Source organism: Eurosta solidaginis, chromosome 2, assembly GCF_040869045.1.
Source record: "Eurosta solidaginis isolate ZX-2024a chromosome 2, ASM4086904v1, whole genome shotgun sequence".
Taxonomy (NCBI): domain Eukaryota; kingdom Metazoa; phylum Arthropoda; class Insecta; order Diptera; family Tephritidae; genus Eurosta; species Eurosta solidaginis.
The window spans coordinates 181,848,405-181,867,377 of NC_090320.1; the positions used below are offsets into that span (position 1 = coordinate 181,848,405).

The 18,973-nt window shown below is 39.9% G+C and overlaps 1 protein-coding gene across 3 annotated transcripts in view; it reads right to left on the reverse strand.

Annotated features, from left to right (window-relative positions):
- Nin (blastoderm-specific gene 25D) overlaps window positions 1-18,973 on the reverse strand; it is a 162,621-nt gene that overhangs the window by 18,393 nt on the left and 125,255 nt on the right. Inside the window, exons 1-5 of one of the 3 annotated variants that reach the window (XM_067766514.1) lie at window positions 14,215-14,369; window positions 13,902-14,137; window positions 13,614-13,845; window positions 13,007-13,386; window positions 11,526-12,949 (exon numbers count right to left, since the gene is read on the reverse strand). In XM_067766514.1, the coding sequence (XP_067622615.1) occupies window positions 11,526-12,949; window positions 13,007-13,386; window positions 13,614-13,845; window positions 13,902-14,137; window positions 14,215-14,290 (2,348 nt within the window). In that variant the 5' untranslated portion in view covers window positions 14,291-14,369. Of the gene's footprint in view, window positions 1-10,782; window positions 11,408-11,525; window positions 12,950-13,006; window positions 13,387-13,613; window positions 13,846-13,901; window positions 14,138-14,214; window positions 14,370-18,973 lie in introns of those variants that run through there. The other 2 variants (XM_067766515.1, XM_067766513.1) reach the window with 2 other exon arrangements.

Sequence of the window (18,973 nt, forward strand, 5' to 3'; positions counted from 1 at the left end):
TTACTTCATATTATTCTTAGCTCGGTTAGTAGACTAAATAGTGCTATCGACTTCTCATCATAATTTTTTTTTTTTTATTTGTATTGTGAAAGCGATAATAATCTGCTACATTCTTTGTCTACGGTATGAAATAATTTAGTATCAGAAACTTGTTTAATTTTATTCGCTTTGGAACTCTTTTTTGTACCTTAGAATAAGGGTTTTGAATTGAGGCATACGAAGGAGAGGACTCATCCACGGCCATTGCTCTCGACAAAGGGTTTTAGTTTAGTGTGGCATCAACTGCAGGATGACCTTCAGTTTTACAATTTATGCAACTAATCGGAATACCTATGTTTTTTACTAACAGGCTTCTTTCAGGATTAGTATAAACATACTCTTTGGTATTTTTTTTTTCTTTTTATGGAATTTTGCATTCACCTGCGCCATGTTACTCAACTCATTTAACACAACGGTATGGCATATTACAATTTCTTGCCAAATGTGTATATCGTTGACTGTTTCTACACTGTGTTGGCAGCATAGGTTTCAATTTCTCAAAATTAATTTTACAATTAAGTATATATTTTAAAAAACTTTGTAAAACTCTAATAAATTCGACTTATAGTCGTGCTGAATCAGCCAGTTTCCATTCTTGTATTTTGAAAGTTTAATAATCTTAATGTCTAAGTTGAGTTCGTTTAAATAACTAAAAATGTCTTCATTTATTCAATTTTATTATAATATTGTGTGGTTTATCTTCATTAGGAGTGACTGTGTAGAACTTAATGTTCTCTCGTGTCAAAGAGTTTTTTATTTTGTTATATTCTTTTATAATAAATGTAAATGCAAAGCTTTTGTGGGCTTGGAAATATTTTCAGTTTGTTAGAAATTAATTTCTGATTTATGTTATAACATACGAGTATAAGTACAGGTGGATTATTATACCTTTCATGAAAATGAAATGGTATATTAATTTCGTCAAGAAACCCAAAATTGTAAGTCCTTAAAGGAAAATAGATAGACCCACCATTAAGTATACCGAAATAATCAGAATGAAGAGCTGAGTTGATTTAGCCATGTCCGCCTGTCTGTCCGTCTCTCCGTCTGTCCGTCTGTCTGTTTGTATGCAAACTAGTCCCTCAATTTTTGAGATATCTTGATAAAATTTGGTGAGCAGGTGTATTTGGGTGTCCGATTAGACATTTGTCGGAACCGGCCGGATCGGACCACTATAGCATATATCCTCCATACAACCGATTTTTCAGAAAAAGAGGATTTTTCTAATATTTTACTCAATTTAACAGATTGAAGCTTCAAACTTCACCATATACTTTCGTATATTGCACATATTGTTGCCTGAAAAAATTGATGAGATCGGTCGTATATATAGTATATATCCCCCACAACCGATTGTTCAGATAAGAAACTTTTCGTAATTACTGCCCTATTTTAAGAGCTAGAGGCTTCAAATTTCAACGAATGCTTACGTGTATAGCATATATTGTTGTCTGAAAAAATCATACAGATAGGTGGTATATATAGTATATATATGGTGGTATATATAGTATATATATGGTGGTATATATAGTATATATATATAGTATATACATATATTTTCGCAATTTTAGCCCCATTTTAACAGCTAGAAGCTTCAAATTTCACCGAACGCTTACGTATATGGCATATGTTGTTGTCTGAAAAAATCATAGAGATCGGTTGTATATATAGTATATATCTCATACAACCGATTGTTCAGATAGGAAACTTTTCGCAATTTCTACCCCATTTTAACAGCTATAAGCTTCAAATTTCGCCGATTGCTTACGTATATAGTATATATTGTTGTGTCAAAAAATCATAGAGATCGGTGATATATATTATATATATATGATGGTATATATAGTATATATATATTTTTTTTTGCGATTTCGGCCCCATTTTAACAGCTAGAAGCTTCAAATTTCACCAAATGCTTACGTGTATAGCATATATTGATGTCTGAAAAAATCATTGAGATCGGGTGTATACATAGTATATATCTCATACAACCGATTGTTCAGATAAGAAACTTTGCGCAATTTCTGCCCCGTTTTAACAGCTAGAAGCTTCAAATTTCACCAAATGCTTACGTATATAGCATATATTGTTGTCTGAAAAAATCATAGAGATCGGTGGTATATATATTATATACTTCATACAAACTGTCATTTTTGCCCCTTTTTTACGGATAGAAGCTTCAAAATTCATCAAGTTTCATCAAATAGTTACGTTTACTTCATATATTTTTGAAATACGTTATTCGTAGTCGTAGTTTTTACATGCAGACCACAAAAAACGTGAAGCTTTGCATCCTCACACAAAGTACCTACCTATTTTTTATTTTATATTTATCTTTTATTTTATATTTATCTTAAAAATCGTTTAGATATGTTCAAATTTCACCAAATGTTTACGTGTATAGCATATATTGTTGTCTGAAAAAATCATAGAGACCGGTGGTATATATAGTATATATCTCATACAACCGATTGTTCAGATAAGAAACTTTGTGCAATTTCTTCCCCATTTTAACAGCTAGAAGCTTAAAATTTCACCAAATGCTTACGAGTATAGTATATATTGTTGTCTGAAAAAATCATTCAGATCGGTGGTATATATAGTATATATCTCATACAACCGATTGTTCAGATAAGAAACTTTGCGCAATTTCTTCCCCATTTTAACAGCTAGAAGCTTCAAATTTCACCAAATGCTTACGTGTATAGTATATATTGTTGTCTGAAAAAATCATTGAGATCGGTGGTATATATAGTATATATCTCATACAACCGATTGTTCAGATAAGAAGCTTTGCGCAATTTCTGCCCCGTTTTAACAGCTAGAAGTTTCAAATTTCACCAAATGCTGACATATATAGCATATATTGTTGTCTGAAAAAATCATAGAGATCGGTGGTACATATATTATATACCCCATATAAACTGTATTTTTTTGCCCCTTTTTTACGGCTAGAAGCTTCAAAATTCAAAACATTTCATCAAATAGTTACGTTTACGTCATATATTGTTGAAATACGTGATTCGTAGTCATAGTTTTTACACGTAGACCACAAAAAACCTGAAACTTTGCATCCTCACACAAAGTACCTACCTATTTTTTATTTTAGATTTATCTTAAAAATCGTTTAGGTATGTAGATCTGTTCACTAGATATTTCTTATCTTATACATCCGATTATTCGGAGATTACGAACGGGATAAAATTGTTCAGCCCCATTCATGAAAGGTATGAAGTCTTCGGCATAGCCGAAGACAGTCCCGCCCTTACTTGTTTTTTAACTTGCGGTTTCCCCAACGGGTTGTGTATTGAGCTGTTTCTTAGTTGGGTGAAGATCAGCTTGGAATGCTTCTCTTGAAGTACTGTGCAGCGAAGGACAGTTCACTTCATCTAAACTGCCTTGTTCCATTTCAAAATTTTCTTGTGCTGTTATTGTTTATTTGGTTATTTTGTTGCATATTTGTGTTTTTATACTCAGCTGAGCAGAGCTCACAGAGTATATTAACTTTGTTCGCATAACGGTAATTCGTAACGGCATAAACTAATCGAAATAGATATACACTTCTATATATCAAAATGATCTGGGTGAAAAAAGAAAGATGTTACGATTTGGGCCCTCCTTTTTATGTACTAAGCCTTGCTATTACAGATTTTAGTTCGTTTATTTGAGAGTAGTAGAGGGTAGAGAGTGATATCAGCAACACTGCCATTGATCGGCTGTTCTCTACTCCGTTTACACTTTCCATGCTGTCAGATTGCTCGTCGTGTTGTTGTTTACGTTTCTTTCCAGTTTTTAGTTCATATGTGAGCAAATTGAAACGTGACGGTGTACTGGTAAAAGGGGAGAGGAATTGCGCTACAGTGGTGTAAAAAAAGAAAATGTGCATAATAAAAAAAATGGAACGGTTTTTTTTTTGTAACTTTAAGGACTGATCTTGAATTTTTATCGTCTTTTCATCTTATACGTTTGTAAATTTTAATGAGTTATATAGTTGTTTTTATTAAATTATTATGCTTTATTATGACGGAAATGCTGAAAATAATTAAATATATCGGCTGACATTACAGTTATTTCCATCGTGCCAAAGATTTCATCAGATGTCTTTGTATTTTTACCTTAAATTATATTCTCCCGAGCTGAGAATCGAACTAGAGTCATCAAGTTTCGAATCAAATGTATCAAAATCTTTATGGAAATAATTATAATGTCTTTTAAAATTATATTGCCGGGTCTCTTGTGACAACAACAAAACTTTATGATTCGAAAAAATGCGCGAACGCCTTTTGCCGACAATTTATAATGCATCCCTCAGTGGGCAAGGTCACACGTCGTAAAACCAGATGGGCACATAAACATAAACACCCATTACCATCACCTCCACAAGCAAAGCCCAATGCTAAAAAACCTTGGCGCTGAGGCAATAAACTACCTAACGCACGTTTTCAACCTGTTGTTGACGAAGGCGAAGGCGAGTCATATCGACCTTTTTGCCAGCAGCAAAGCCATTGGAAATTAGCTTACTCCTCTTTTCACGGCGAATATTCGCCTAACCACCCATCAACACGGCTTTCGCAAAATGCATAGCACTACTAGCGCGCTAAATGCCATAAAAACACAGATAAATTACAGCCTAAATGGGTGCCTTTGATGGGGGTGTTGTTGGGGATGTTTTTTGCACCCTAACTCCCTCATAGAGGGGCTGAGCCTAGTGGTGGCACCTTGTAACGCTTCGGCGGCAGATTTGAGCGGCCGAGATCCGGTCCGAGTAGTCCGAGGGCCAGTAGCTCTCATGGAGGGGGTACTGACCGGGAGGCCATCAGTGCCGCTACCGCCCCTCCTATGGCCCCCACCAGAAGGCCTTCCACCCAGCGACAAGCGTCAGGTGGGTCGATTGCTGGGGGTAATAGGGAAGCGGGTGGGGTTGGCTATAGGGCCAAGAGCCAATCTAGGCGGGGTAGGGCTGAGAGAGAATCCATCCCAGGGAGTCCAAAGGTCGGTGCCTCTCGGGGAGGGGCTACCGGCCGGGATGCCTTTGGGGCGGCTGTCGCCCATCCCGTAGCCCCCACCAGAATGGTTGCCACTCAGCGTCAAGCGTCTGGTGGGTTGGCTGCTGGGCACTCCCGGGATGTGGGGGTGGCCGGCTCTAGGGCCAAGGGAAAAAGGGCCCTGATCCTCCGATAAGGGAGGGAGAAGTGGCTGCGGAGGACTGGGCGAAGGCGCAGCGTGACCTTGTCTGGGCGAAACAAATCCTGCCGGACTTCAGGCTGGACTGGGTCGAGAGTGATGAAACCTCGAAACGCCAGCGGTCCATGGATGAATCCAACCCCACGGCACCGAAAAGGGCCAAGACGCAGGGAGGTTGGACGCGGTCTTTCGCCGAAATTGCCAAAGTTCGGCAGATCATTGGCATTATAGATGAGGGCAGCGATGATGGCAGGATCCCGAAACAGCAGTGGAAGTGGATCTAGGCCGCGCCCGCTACGGTGGCCGTCAAGGTTAAAAAAGACAACCCTGGTCCACCGCCATCTTACACAGATGCAGGGTGGTTCCAGGGCAATTTTAAGCTAATTGCCTGTGACGACGCCAGGTCGGTAAACCTCTATATAGCCGCCGTAGGGGAGGTATATCCGGGCGCGCGCCTCAAGGTAGTGGAGGCTCGTGATATCCCCTCATGACCAAGGGCAAAAGCCTTGGTTCCAGAGACGCCAACGGACCCATCTGACATTCTGGAGCTGCTCCAGGAGTACAACCCGGGTCTACCGACCAAGAACTGGAAGGTGGTCAACGTGGAGAAATCTGAACGGGCCACGATGCAGATAGTCCTGTTGCTCGACAACGCTAGCGTCGAAGCGCTGAAAAAGTAGGACTTCAAATTAAGCTACAGCTTCAAAAATATAAGCCTTAAGTTTTATAAGGCTGATGTCGAAGCCTTTGTCAACCTTCAATCTCGCACGCAGTGAAGACGAGATGGAGGTAGACAAGGGCCAGGAAGGTAGTGGCTCGGCTGGAAGCTTGGCTCTCAGGAAGTTGTACTCTGAGGGTCAGCTTCTTGGGGATGGCTACTCGGATGCGGCGCTCGCGGAGGAGAGTGCAAACATTCTATGATCAGGGTCCTCCAAATTAACCTGCATCATTGCAAAGCAGCATCAGCTGCACTCCTACTGCACCTGTCGTCAGGTGCGGTAGACATCGTACTAGTCCAGGAGCCGTGGATCACTGGCAATAGGATCTGTGGCCTGCGGACGCCAGCGTATAAATTCTATAGCGCTCAGGAAAAGGGTAAGCCTCGCACATGTATATTGGCCAAGTCTACTCTTAATGTTTTTCTTCTACCCAATTTTAGAGACGGGGATCTCACAGCGGTTAGCGTCGAGGTGCTATGGAGGAGCTTCAAGCTGACTTCCTTCTACCTAGTGGACGATCAGCAAGGCTCACTACCACCGGATAATTTCAGGGAGTTCGTGAAATGATTTCATCCTACTCGGAGGCGATGCCAATGCCATAGGGGGAAATGACCCCACCTTCATTACGAGGAACCGCGAAGAGGTCCTTGACATAACCCTGGTCCCAGACTCTTTCAGTGACCTGATCGTTTCATGGAGAGTTCTAAAGGAGCACTCCTTTTCTGACCATAGATATATAAGCTTTTCTATATCGCAGGCGCACACAAGTCCTAAGTACATACAAAATATTAGAAGAACGAACAAGGGCTACTATAAGAAGATAATAGGTAAAAAGCTATCTGAAGAGTTGGGAGCCCCAGAAAGCGAGGAGCTGGACGTGCTTTTAAATAATTTCAGTCAAAAATGTAGGAATGCTTTAGATAGGGCTTGCCGGACTAAAAAGGTTATGGAAACTCACAAACCACCGTGGTGGTCGTCCGATCTTGATAAGCTTAGGAAGTCATGTAGGGCGGCCTTTAATAAAGCCAAGCATGACGGACATTAATCTTCAAGGGCTGCTTATAAAACGAAAATAAATATATATAAAAAAGCAATCCAAAATGAAAAGCGATCCTCCTGGAGGGATTTCTGCGGCAGGATTGAATCCACATCCGCGGCCTCCCGCTTAAGGAAGGTGCTATCGAAATCTCCAACTCAGCAATAAGCCGGATGGGCACTGGACGGACTCCAGCGCTGAAACCATAAACTTGCTTATGGATACACACTTCCCAGCAAGCGCGGGCTTGTTTTCAAATATTGTTAGCGGAGGGTCACCTAATGATCAGCTAATAAGCGAAATCGCAGGTGACAAAGGATTGATTGGGCTTTACAGACATTCAAGCCCTATAAATCGCCGGATGGAATTTTTCCGGCTCAGCTGCAGTATACTTCCGAACTTATAAGGCCCTGGATAAAAGGGATGTTTATAGGTTGTCTTAGGTTCAATTAGGTACCAACATCGTGGAGAGAAGTCAACGTGGTCTTTATCCCCAAGGCAGGGAAAGCGTCCCACTCTAAACCAAATGATTATAGGCCTATAAGCTTATCTTCTTTTCTGCTTAAAACACTCGAAAGACTCCTAGAGGTCTACATCAGGAGGAGGATTGAGCCATCGCATCTTTCGCAAGCTTAACATGCCTACACTAACGGCAGGTCAACTGACACGACCTTGCACTCACTGGTATCCGTTAACGAAAGGTCACTTGACCTCAACTTGACACTAAGGGCAGGTCAACTGACACGACCTTGCACTCACTGGTATCCGTTAACGAAAGGTCACTTGACCTCAAGAATACACACTGGTGGCATTTCTAGATATAGCGGGTGCCTTCGACAACGTTCTCCCGGAGGCCATCACCTCGGCGCTGACCGATCGGGGGTTGACGCGTGCCTGGTGGAGTTTTTACATACAATCTGCTTATGCGTAGGCAGATTAAAACTGAGCTAGGTGGATGCGTGATCCGCAGACCGGTCGGCAGAGGCACACCGCAGGGCGGCGTTCTCTCTCCGCTACTTTGGGTGGTTACCGTCAACCAACTACTACGCCTCATGGAGGCAGAAGGTCACCAAGTGATCGCGTATTCAGATGACATCTTCGTCACCATATAGGGGAAATTTCCGCAAACTCTTTGCAACCTAATGGAATGGCCACTATCCAAAATTTCGTACTGGGCCACAGCCACAGGTTTGGAAGTCAACCCGGATAAAACCGAGCTTGTCCTCTTCACGAGGAGGTATAAAGTACTAAATCTAACACCGCCAAGAATTGGTGGTATGTTTTTAGCGTTTAGCGATCAAGTCAAGTATTTGGGAGTCATTCCGGATAGGAAGCTATTAGGGACTGACCATATAGTGGAGCGATCCAAGAAAGCAGCAGCCGCGCTGTTCACCTGCAAGAGGGCAATTGGCACCTCCTGGGGATTCTCCCCTAAGATGGCCTACTGGATTTACACAGCCATTGTGCGCCCGATTCTTCTTTGTGGTGCCTTGGTCTGGTGGCCTGAACTAGCTAAATGTACCTATCTTAAAATGCTTCAAAAGGTGCAAGGAGTTCGGAGCTCTGCATTACCGGGGCTCTCGGCTCCACCCCGTCTGAAGCACTCAACACAATGCTATACCTTCCACCTCTTGACCCGGTGGCGAAGGAAATAGCGGACATAGCCGCTCTACACATAAGGGAAACAGGTCTCTGGTCAAGTGGATCTAGTGGAAACGCAACAATCTTGGGCACGAACGCCCCAGTCCCAATACCGGTACGAACTGACTACTTCACGCCAAAGAACGTCTTCTTAAAAAACTATAGTATATATATACTATCGCGACAATACTGGAATACCAGTCAACATACGGTATCGGGTGCCATCAACATATTCACGGATGGTTCTAAGCTTGACGGGAAGGTGGGAGCAGGCCGGATCACCGGATCTGGTTCTAGAGGTCTCTTTTCGCCTACCAGATCACTGTAGTGTTTACTAAGCGAAGATGCTGGCAATACACAGGGCTGTGAATCATCTCGGGTCTATGCCTAAGGATGGTAAACGCGTGTTTATTTTCTCAGACAGCCAGGCCGCATTAAAGGCCCTGGACTTATTCGTCGATAACGCAAAGTCGGTCACTGAATGCCGCAGATCTCTTAACGAGATGGCTCAGCACTTCAGTAGCAGCCTTATATGGGTACTTGGGCACAGGGATATTGAAGGCAACTGCAGAGCAGACGAACTGGCCAGAAGAGGCACCACCGATCATATCATTCCGGGAAATGATTCGGTAGGTATACCCATGGCCACTTTCAGGCTTCGTGTGAACACAAGCACTATAAGAATTGCAAATGGACTATGGTCAGCCATATCATCGTCTGAAACATCGAGGCTAACCTGGCCCTCATATGACAAGGGGCGCACAGGAGCGCTTCTGATTTTAAACAAATCAATTCTATCGTCCCTGATAAGGGTTCTAACAGGGCATTGTTTAATAGGTACGCATGGTGCTAGAATGGGGGTAACGACTTTCGACTACTGTCGCAGCTGCAGATGTACAGAAGAGGAGGAGAGTGTTCAGCACCTTCTCTGTCATTGTCCATATTCTCCTGCTCCGGGAAGGTATCGAACCCGATCCGAGTCCTTCTCCTTACCCCGGTTCTGAGAAATGGTTTTGCTGCGTTTGCCGGAAAAGAATCTTCTTAGGACGGACACATGTGTGTCACCTGCAAGGGATGGTTGCATCGAACAGGTTGCTCTGGGCTAGATCCCAAAACCCGACGTCCTCGTAACTTTTATAAATCTTTTGTGGCTCCTTGCTATTCACGCCCAAGGGCGTCCCGTAGTCTACGCCTCAGCATTCGATACATACGAAGAGATAGCTAAAAAGTATTCAGAGACCAGAGTAAAATTCCGCACGGAAGCTTTCTTTTCTGTTACTGACGAACTAATAGGAGCACTTGTACACAATATTGCCTTTTACAAGCTAGGTTATGGGAGATTAAATTTCTTTGGTGAACTGATGCTCATGGAATCAGCAGAAATCGAACTGAAACTGGCGAGAGATTTGGCAGACACCTTAAGAATCGAGTTGATCCAATTAAAACATTTTGCAAATCTTCACACAAAACAGGAAAAGGCATCATTGAGTTCTTTTTGTACCGTTTCATCAAAGAAAGTAATCTTCTGTCTACATTTGTCAACTCAAATATTGTTTTACGTTTATACCTGTCAATGGCACAAGTGAACTATCGTTCTCCCAAACGACGTTAATTAAAAATGAACTTCGTACATGAATTGGGAAAAACGACTCATTAATTTAGTCTCTCTGAGCTCAGATAGGAATTAACTGTGAGCTACATTTTGAAGATTTTATCGAAATATTTGCAAAGAATTATATTTTTCATGATCATATCCTTAGAAAAGTATATTCTATTACTACTATTATATATAAATATTATTTTTAATAATTTATCCGATTATATCAGTGTAGTGAAAAAATAAACTTTATTTATAGTGGAATACAATATACGTCCTGTTGATTTAACACTTATAAATCAATGTTTTTCAATAAGGAAAATTTATAAAATAAAAAAGCAAAAACATATTTCCGACATGTTTATAAAATACAAAATTTGCCTTACATCAGTTTAAAATATAACGTTAGTTCACATTACTATAAAAAAATATTCATCCAAATTCAATTTTCATAGTAAACTCATATGAAGTATTTCTGAATACGTCAGTGTAGCATAAAAAAATTTTTTTAATTAACTTTTTTATAGTGTAACACAGATTTATTTCGCGTAGATTTACTTAACATTCCAATTAAATCATTTTCAAAGAGCAGGAATTATGAACTTATGCAAAGACATCTATTTCCGTCATTTTTATCTTTGCGTAGGCGACGGAGAGTCCCGAAGAAGATGATTTAGCGATTGAAGTGCATGTTTGAGCTTTATGGTTCATAGAACCAAAACCCAGTGACTACGTTGGCTAGGACATGTTATGCGAATATTGATAAAGATATCTAACGATGATCCAGCTTAAAATGCATTCTTATCGGAACCCACCTATCTAAGTAGAGAAAGATAGAGACGGACAATCTAAGATCTCTTAGAATTTCCAATTGGCAAAAAATAGAAGGGACTGGCGCCATTTGTTGGGTGACCAAATCGTTTAAACAGTTAAGCGCCAAATAAGTACGTAACTTTTAAATATATAGCAGGTTTTATTATTTTTTATTTTTTTTTTCAAGTTATGTGTATTAATAGCCTAATGTAAAAACAAATAAATAGTTTTTAAATTATTTACATCTGTCATAGTCCGTCATTGTTTTTATATTATATACGTATATTTCTTCATACTATTTGGTAAATAAGTTATCTAATCGATTTGAAATGAGTTTTTAGGAGATTTTTAGTTTCCATGCGCATTAGAATGGATGATCTGTTTGAAAAGAGATGGCAGTGTAAATGAAATGATAATATGTTAAACAAAGTCCTAATTTAAATAGTAAAATAATAACTTGGGTGATCTAAACCATCAGCAAGAAAAAAGCACTCACCGATTACTTTGACGAGTAGGAGACTCTGTTGACGTCAAATTAGTACTGTATACTTTAGCTGGCTCTTGTATTGTACCCTGATGCCACAGGTAACTGATTGGTGAACTTGCTGGACTTTGCTTCTCCGGATTGATGTGTAAAGCACTTACTGCCATAGCTTCATTGCCTAATTCACATGCTCCAGTTAATATTTCTAAACTTTCTCCCAACCTTGTACGTAAATCCTCAATCTCTTTTTGTAAACTTTCGATTTCGTTGCACTTTTCGTCAAGCATTATTCTCGCTGTTTCACGTAGCTCATTCGCCTCTGCTTCTAGATCAGCATACTGCTGCTCCAATGCATCTTTCTCCTCTATTGGTGACAATCTACCATCACGGCTGAATTGTTCTTCGTATTCGCGTACTTTTTCCATAAGCTCCGTAAATTTTTTATCACTCTCCTGTTGTTCTTCCTCATATATTTGTCTTTCTTTTTCAAACAATTGCCGTTCCTCTGCTAACTTCGATTGCCAATAATCTTCGCACTCTTCATAAGCACGTTGCATCTGCTCCAAGCTAGCTTCCAATTCTTTGCAGCGTTCATTTATTGAAACACCTTCGGAAGGTATTGGATTGCTCTTTTGTTGTGCCTCTAATTCGACTATTTTCTTCTTAAGTTGAGTAATTTGCTCTAAATAGTCTGCATCATTGCCGGTTCCTATATTATGAAGTGATTCCGACTCACGTAGCTCTGAGTTTAATGCTATCCACTCACCGCTTGTATCACTTGTCTCACTGCCTGTATGGTCGGTGCATTTCCGCAATTTACCCAAGCGTGGGCTTTCTTCTGTGATATGTGATTTGCTTGGTGAGTCACCGCGGCGCTTCGTAGCAGTCAAATTTGCTACCTGCTCCGGATCATCCCACACCGCACCGACAACATCTGTCGCTGTAGATGCATTCGTGTTATTTGTAGATGTATATTTTTTGAAATTCGATTTCGTACGCAACAACTCCAAATTCAAGCTTTCGATTTCAGCTACAAGCTCATCAGTCCTATCTCGTAAGTTTTTATTATCTATTTGTAGCTCCGAAACTTTCATGACTAGCCTTGCGACATCCTCGCCCTCATCTATTCTCTTATCATTAGGACTATTGTTAACTAAATTATCCTTATTTAATTCTGCTAATTGCAAATTTAGCTGAACATTCCTTTCTAAAAGCTCTGCTATTTGTTTCTGCATTTTTTGTTGTTCATTTTCTAGATCGCCATTCTCTTTGTGAACAAGTTCTAATTCTGTTTTATATTTAATTTCCTCTTGCTCAAGCTGTTTAACTTTCGTTTCAAGACGAGATGTAAAACTGCTCCAATTTTCACGATCATTTGCCATTCTTGTTGACAATTCACGAACCAATGTAGCATGCCGCTGTTCAAGCAAGCGTATCTAAATAAGAAGAAGAGATTTATAAATATGCCATCAAAAAAGATTATAGTTACATACTTCTTTCTTTGACGCATCCTCCAAGGATGCGTGGCGTTCATCGATCTCAGCAGCCAGCAATGTCAATCTATGATTCGCGTCTTTGTTACTGGCATGTAGTTTTTTGTTTTCATCATACAATTGGTGAATATGTTGACGCAACTTTGATACTTCAGACATCTGCAAAGCCATATATGCACGTACAAGCGGTAAATGCGTACCATCCTCTAGATGGCGTAATTCTTCCTCCAAAACTTTATTCAACTGAGCTACATTTACTTCATCATCATCAAAGCCAAGCGCTAACAAAATACCCTTGCCATTAAAAAGTTCTGCTTGGTCAAATATATCTAATATTCTATGGACAGGCAGCGATTCAGTTTCTTTGAATGTCGGTGAATCTATTACCAAAAGAAAATTATTGGTATATGCGCATTAGACTGAGTCTAGAAAAAAGTTCGCAACTACCCCCGTAGCTTCAAGAAACACTTTGAAGGAATTTTAGATTTACAAAAATATTACTTAAGGTTTTGGGTTGGCGGCTATTGCAAATTTGGCCTGGCCCAGTCTATTGTTCATATATAAATAAATATACATATGTACATCAGTTATTATTGAAATGTGTTACCTAATGATTCCACACTACTGCTAGAAGCTAGTTTTAATGATGATAATGCAACGTCCCGTCCAAGTATTGGCCTTTGTATATTTGAATTTAATGGTGTAGAAGCTAATTTGTGTTGCAAACTCCGTTGTGTTGGCAAAGAAGAACAACGTTTGAGTTTACCACCACAATTAATTGTGGGAAGACGGCGTCTTCCCTTACTGGGAATGTCAGTTTGCGAAGAAGACCGTTGCACCTGGTTATGGCGAAATTAATTACAAAACAAAAAATTCGAAATATGATTCTACTCACAGAAGATGAGCCATGTTGTAAATTTATGTCGCATAGTCTATGATCCTGTTCATCAATATCATCATCAGAATCTGATATTGATTTATTACTAAGACTTTGTGCCGTTGGTCGTGATCGTCTGCCATATTTTTTTGAACCCACCACAAGTTTTGGAGAAACTTCGCGATCGGATGTGGCATGATCGCTATCCGAAAATTTTGTTACGTTAGGAGTGTCTTTTATGATTAGTGTTCGCTCTGAAAGAGAAAATGTGTAATTATTACTATTTTTTTAATTTATGGTTGTAAAATAAAAGTTTAAGAGCAATTGTTACCTAAAACACTTGCCAAAGCGTCCACACTCGATTCGTCAAAATTATTTTTCTTCTTGTAAAAAAAAAGAGTGCCCATTGTTATTTTGTTTGCTATGTACGGTCTTTCACTAATAAAATCACTATCGCTGTTTTATTTTCAAACGTGTTGTATTCTCTTTGCGCCCAAACAACTAACTAAATATTTTAAGCCGTAGAGATCCTATTTATGAGTTATCTCAATTTAATCAGGTAAAGCAGCGCAGTATGTTTGAATGTATGTAGTATTCGCTACCTAAACTGCGATTCTTCAAAACTCGGAATTGAATACATATTAAGATAATATGCAAAACAAAGATAAATATTAAGGATAATTTTCTAAGCACGCACATGTGCATGCATACATATGTAAGTATGTTATTTTATAGGCAAAGCCAAATGGACCAAAACATTTACCCAGCATACCTATTTCTTTTAACTATGATATTTGTCAGTCGCCTACCTACGCATAACAAAATCCTACATTTTTTGTTGTTTTATCTCTTTATGAACATGCCTTTGTTTTTGTTATTTGAAATGCCTGGGAACTCCAAGACATATTAAAAAACGTAAGTACGTGAAAATTTAGCTTCAACCACCTGCGTTAATATTAAATTAGAGTAACAATAGGTTTATGTACAGTTAATAAAATATTACTAGCACTGAGAGAAATACATATACACACGTCTAAAAAATCCGCAACTATATATGGATCGGTTATAGTGCGAGTTTAAACTACAGTTAAACTCAATTTTTCAGTTTGAATTTAAGATATTGTGTAAGTTAATCTCAATGTATACTTGACACTATGGCCTGTTTCATAAAACTTAAAAAAAAAAACAAAATATAAAGAAATGTAAGGCGCGACAACCTCCGAAGAGATTTTAGGCCGAGCTTCTCTTCCAATTTGCGCCGTGCTCCTTTTTAATTTTTCCTACAAATTGGCGGGACGGGACCTACTTGTTTTATGCCGACTCCGAACGGCATCTGTGAAGCAGATGAGGTTTCACTGAGAGCTTTTCATGGCAGAAATACACTCGGAGTGTTTGCCAAACACTGCCGAGGGGCGACCCCGCTTAGGAAAATTGTCTTCTAATTGAAAAACCTTATTTCTAAAATTTTGATGTTGCTTTGCCCGGGGTGTGAACCCAGGGCATTCGGTGTGGTAGGCGGAGCAAGCTACCATCACACCACGGTGGCCACCATTCATAAAACTTTACTGTTCGAATATTTCGTACTCGATGCTTTTTAAATAAAACTTTATTTGATAAAATCGGTGATCTATCAGATAAGGCTGAACATTTTAAAGTGCATTAAAACGATAACTTAAGCAAAAATTTAGATATACATATCTGGTACACGAGCTTATCTGAACTCAAGATATCGTCGACGATGCGGTAAAAGCTGCTAACTCCACTTTTTACTTAAAACTACTTTTTGTGAATGGTGGGACGGAAGACGATTTCTGCAAATGGAGGTGAAAGAAAAGTATATGCTTATTGTCCTTAATTTTTAAATCCATATAGCTCTAAAATGATGAATCGGATTAATTGCATACTTGAGCTAAGGATAATACGCACACATCGCTTGAGGTTGCGGTTCATATTTTTAGACAAGGGGAAGGGGTAAACCTTCTATATCTTGGAGTAGCGCGTCGTTGTTGACATGTCGTGTGTCACGAGCACCGTTCTATGATGGGTGTTTTCGTGATTTAGTCCGTAATTTCTCTGAGTGCTTATGGCCTTTAGCGCGGTGGTAGTGCTATGCATTTTCCAGAAGCCATGTTAATGGGTGGCTTGGCGAAGATTCGCAGTAAAAGGGGGAAGCAGGACGGTTTCCAATGCCGTCGCTACTGGCGAAAGGAGTGATATCGGTCAATATGACTCACCTTCGTTAGCTGGTTTCCCAGGCGGTTTGACGGTTGACCACAGTTTACAACCACCTGCAGATATTGCAGTTCTTCGAATGCTCGTCAAATTTTGCATGTATGTGTTCGTTTGTGGCATAATATCCAAGTTAAGATTCCTAATATAAAGGTCTCTACGGTCGTGTTGTTGTGACAGGTGGTCAGATGCTTGAGTAAGCATCGGCTGCCATTCGAAACAGTTTATGAGCACTGCGCTGACGAGTGGGGGCATCGCCGTTTATCGAGCAGAACGTCGTATTGTCTATTTGCTGTGCTAGCTGCCTGCCGCTGGTGTCGACTGGTAGGCTGGAATGCCTGAGGTGGTGGTGTGGTTTAAAATCGCCAAGAATAAGATGGCCATTTGGTAGCGCGCTGATATCAGAGCGTTAGCCACTTGGGCAGCAGGTGACAGGAGAAATATCAATGTTAATTATTTCTAGGTCAACATCACCTGGCTAACTTTGACTTTCTAAGGTTTTGTCCCTGCGGCTGATGTTGGGCAGAAATATATATATTGCGCGGTGTGATGGGTGATAAAGGCAATGCCTCCAGCATTACCTCTTGTGCGATATTTTCTTTGGATGTTTGTTGCAGCCATCGCAAGTTCGGAGGTCCGATCTGAGAGTTAGCTTTGTTTCTTGAATTTCGGATATACAGATATTATTTTTATACTCAGTTTTTTAAGTCAAATTTTAAAAGAAAAGTTAATATTTTTACAGTATATAAGTAAATTAAGTCAACATTTTACTCCAGTAATGATATGGTGCAACAAAATACAAAAATAAAAGAAAATTTCAAAACGAGCGTGGCTCCGCCCTTTTTCATTTAATATGTCTAGGATACTTTTAATGCCATAAGTCGAACAAAACTTTACCAATCCTTGTGAAACTTGGTAGGAGCTTAGACTCTAGGACGATAACTGTTTTCTGTGAAAAAGGGCGAAATCGGTTGAAGCCACGCCCAGTTTTTATACACATTCGACCGTCTGTCCTTCCGCTCGGCCGTTAATACGATAACTTGAACAAAAATCGATATATCTTTACTAAACTTAGTTCACGTAATTATCTGAACTCACTTTGTATTGATACAAAAAATGGCCGAAATCCGACGCCCACTTTTTCGATATCGAAAATTGCGAAAAATGAAAAAAATGCCACAATTCTATACCAAATACGAAAAAAGGGATAAAACATGGTAATTGGATTGGTTTATTGACCCAAAATATAACTTTAGAAAAAAACTTTGTAAAATGGGTGTGACACCTACCATATTAAGTAGAAGAAAATGAAAAAGTTCTGCAGGGCGGAATCAAAAGCCATTGGAATATTGGCAGCAATACTGTTCGTGGTATTACATATATAAATAAATTGGCGGTACCCGGCAGATGATGGTCTGGGTCACCCTGGTCCACATTTTGGTCGATATCTCGAAAATGCCTTCACATATACACCTACCACCACTCCTTTTAAAACCCTCATTTATACCTTTAATTTGATACCCATATCATACAAACACATTATAGAGTCACCCCTGGTCCACCTTTATGGCGATATCTCGGAAAGGTGTCCACCTATAGAACTAAGGCCCACTCCCTTTTAAAATACTCATTATCACCTTTCGTTTGATACCCATATCGTACAAACAAATTCTAGAGTCACCCCTGGTCCACCTTTATGGCGATATCTCGAAAAGGCGTCCACCTATATAACTGAGGCCCACTCCCTTTTAAAATACTCAATAACACCTTTCATTTGATACCCATATCGTACAAACAAATTCTAGAGTCACCCCTGGTCCACCTTTATGGCGATATCTCGAAAAGGCATCCACCCATAGAACTAAGTAAGGCCCACTCCCTTTTAAAATACTCATTAACACCTTTCGTTTGATACCCATATTGTACAAACGCATTCTAGAGTCACCCCTGGTCCACCTTTATGGCGATATCTCGATAAGACGTCCACCTATAGAACTAAGGCCCACACCCTTTTAAAAAAACTCATTAACACCTTTCATTTGATACCCATATCGTACAAACAATCTAGAGTCCCCCTGGTCCACCTTTATGGCGATATCGCTAAATGGCGTCCACCAATACAACTATGGCCCACTCCCTCTTAAAATACTCTTTAATACCTTCCATTTGATACACATGTCATACATTTGGGGGCTAGAGATGGGTGGACACGCCTTTAAGGATTTAGGCTTGTGTGTGCTGTCCAACGGGTGCTGGTGTACCTGGTGTTGATATGCTGGTACTTGTTTTTTTAGCAGCGCGGTGCAACGAATGCGCCAGTCGTACAGTTGCAATTGCTAAGCCCGGAATATCTGTGAAGGTGACATCGTCCAAGGCCAAAGTTTGAGCGGCCGCATTAGCTGAAGGCGCCGTTTGGCGCCAGCAAAAGGGGGCAGTTGATGCGGCCTCTGGCACATGCAGCAGAGCTACATCCAAGCACCGCGGTAAGGTTTAATTCAGGAGAAAGAGGGTATAGACTGGAGCTGCTCCGAGAATGACAATTTGTGAGAGGAACGCAACAAATCAAATGGGGTTACACTAAAATGATAGCCTTTGTGTAGGGTATTAGTAATAGATTAATTTAATTTAACTTGATAAATTTATTACTTTGAATTTTAGTAATTTTCAATATGTATCTAAATGTTATTTTTCAATGTTGAATTATAGACATCAAAAATTTTCATTCTTTGAAATTTGTTAAAACAAAAAGATTTGAAAAGATTTTAAACAAACTATACCGAAATACATTAACCCTAGAAAGATAACGTTATTTTTTTACCCTAGAAAGATAACGTACGTCTGAGTATGGTAAAACCAAGAGT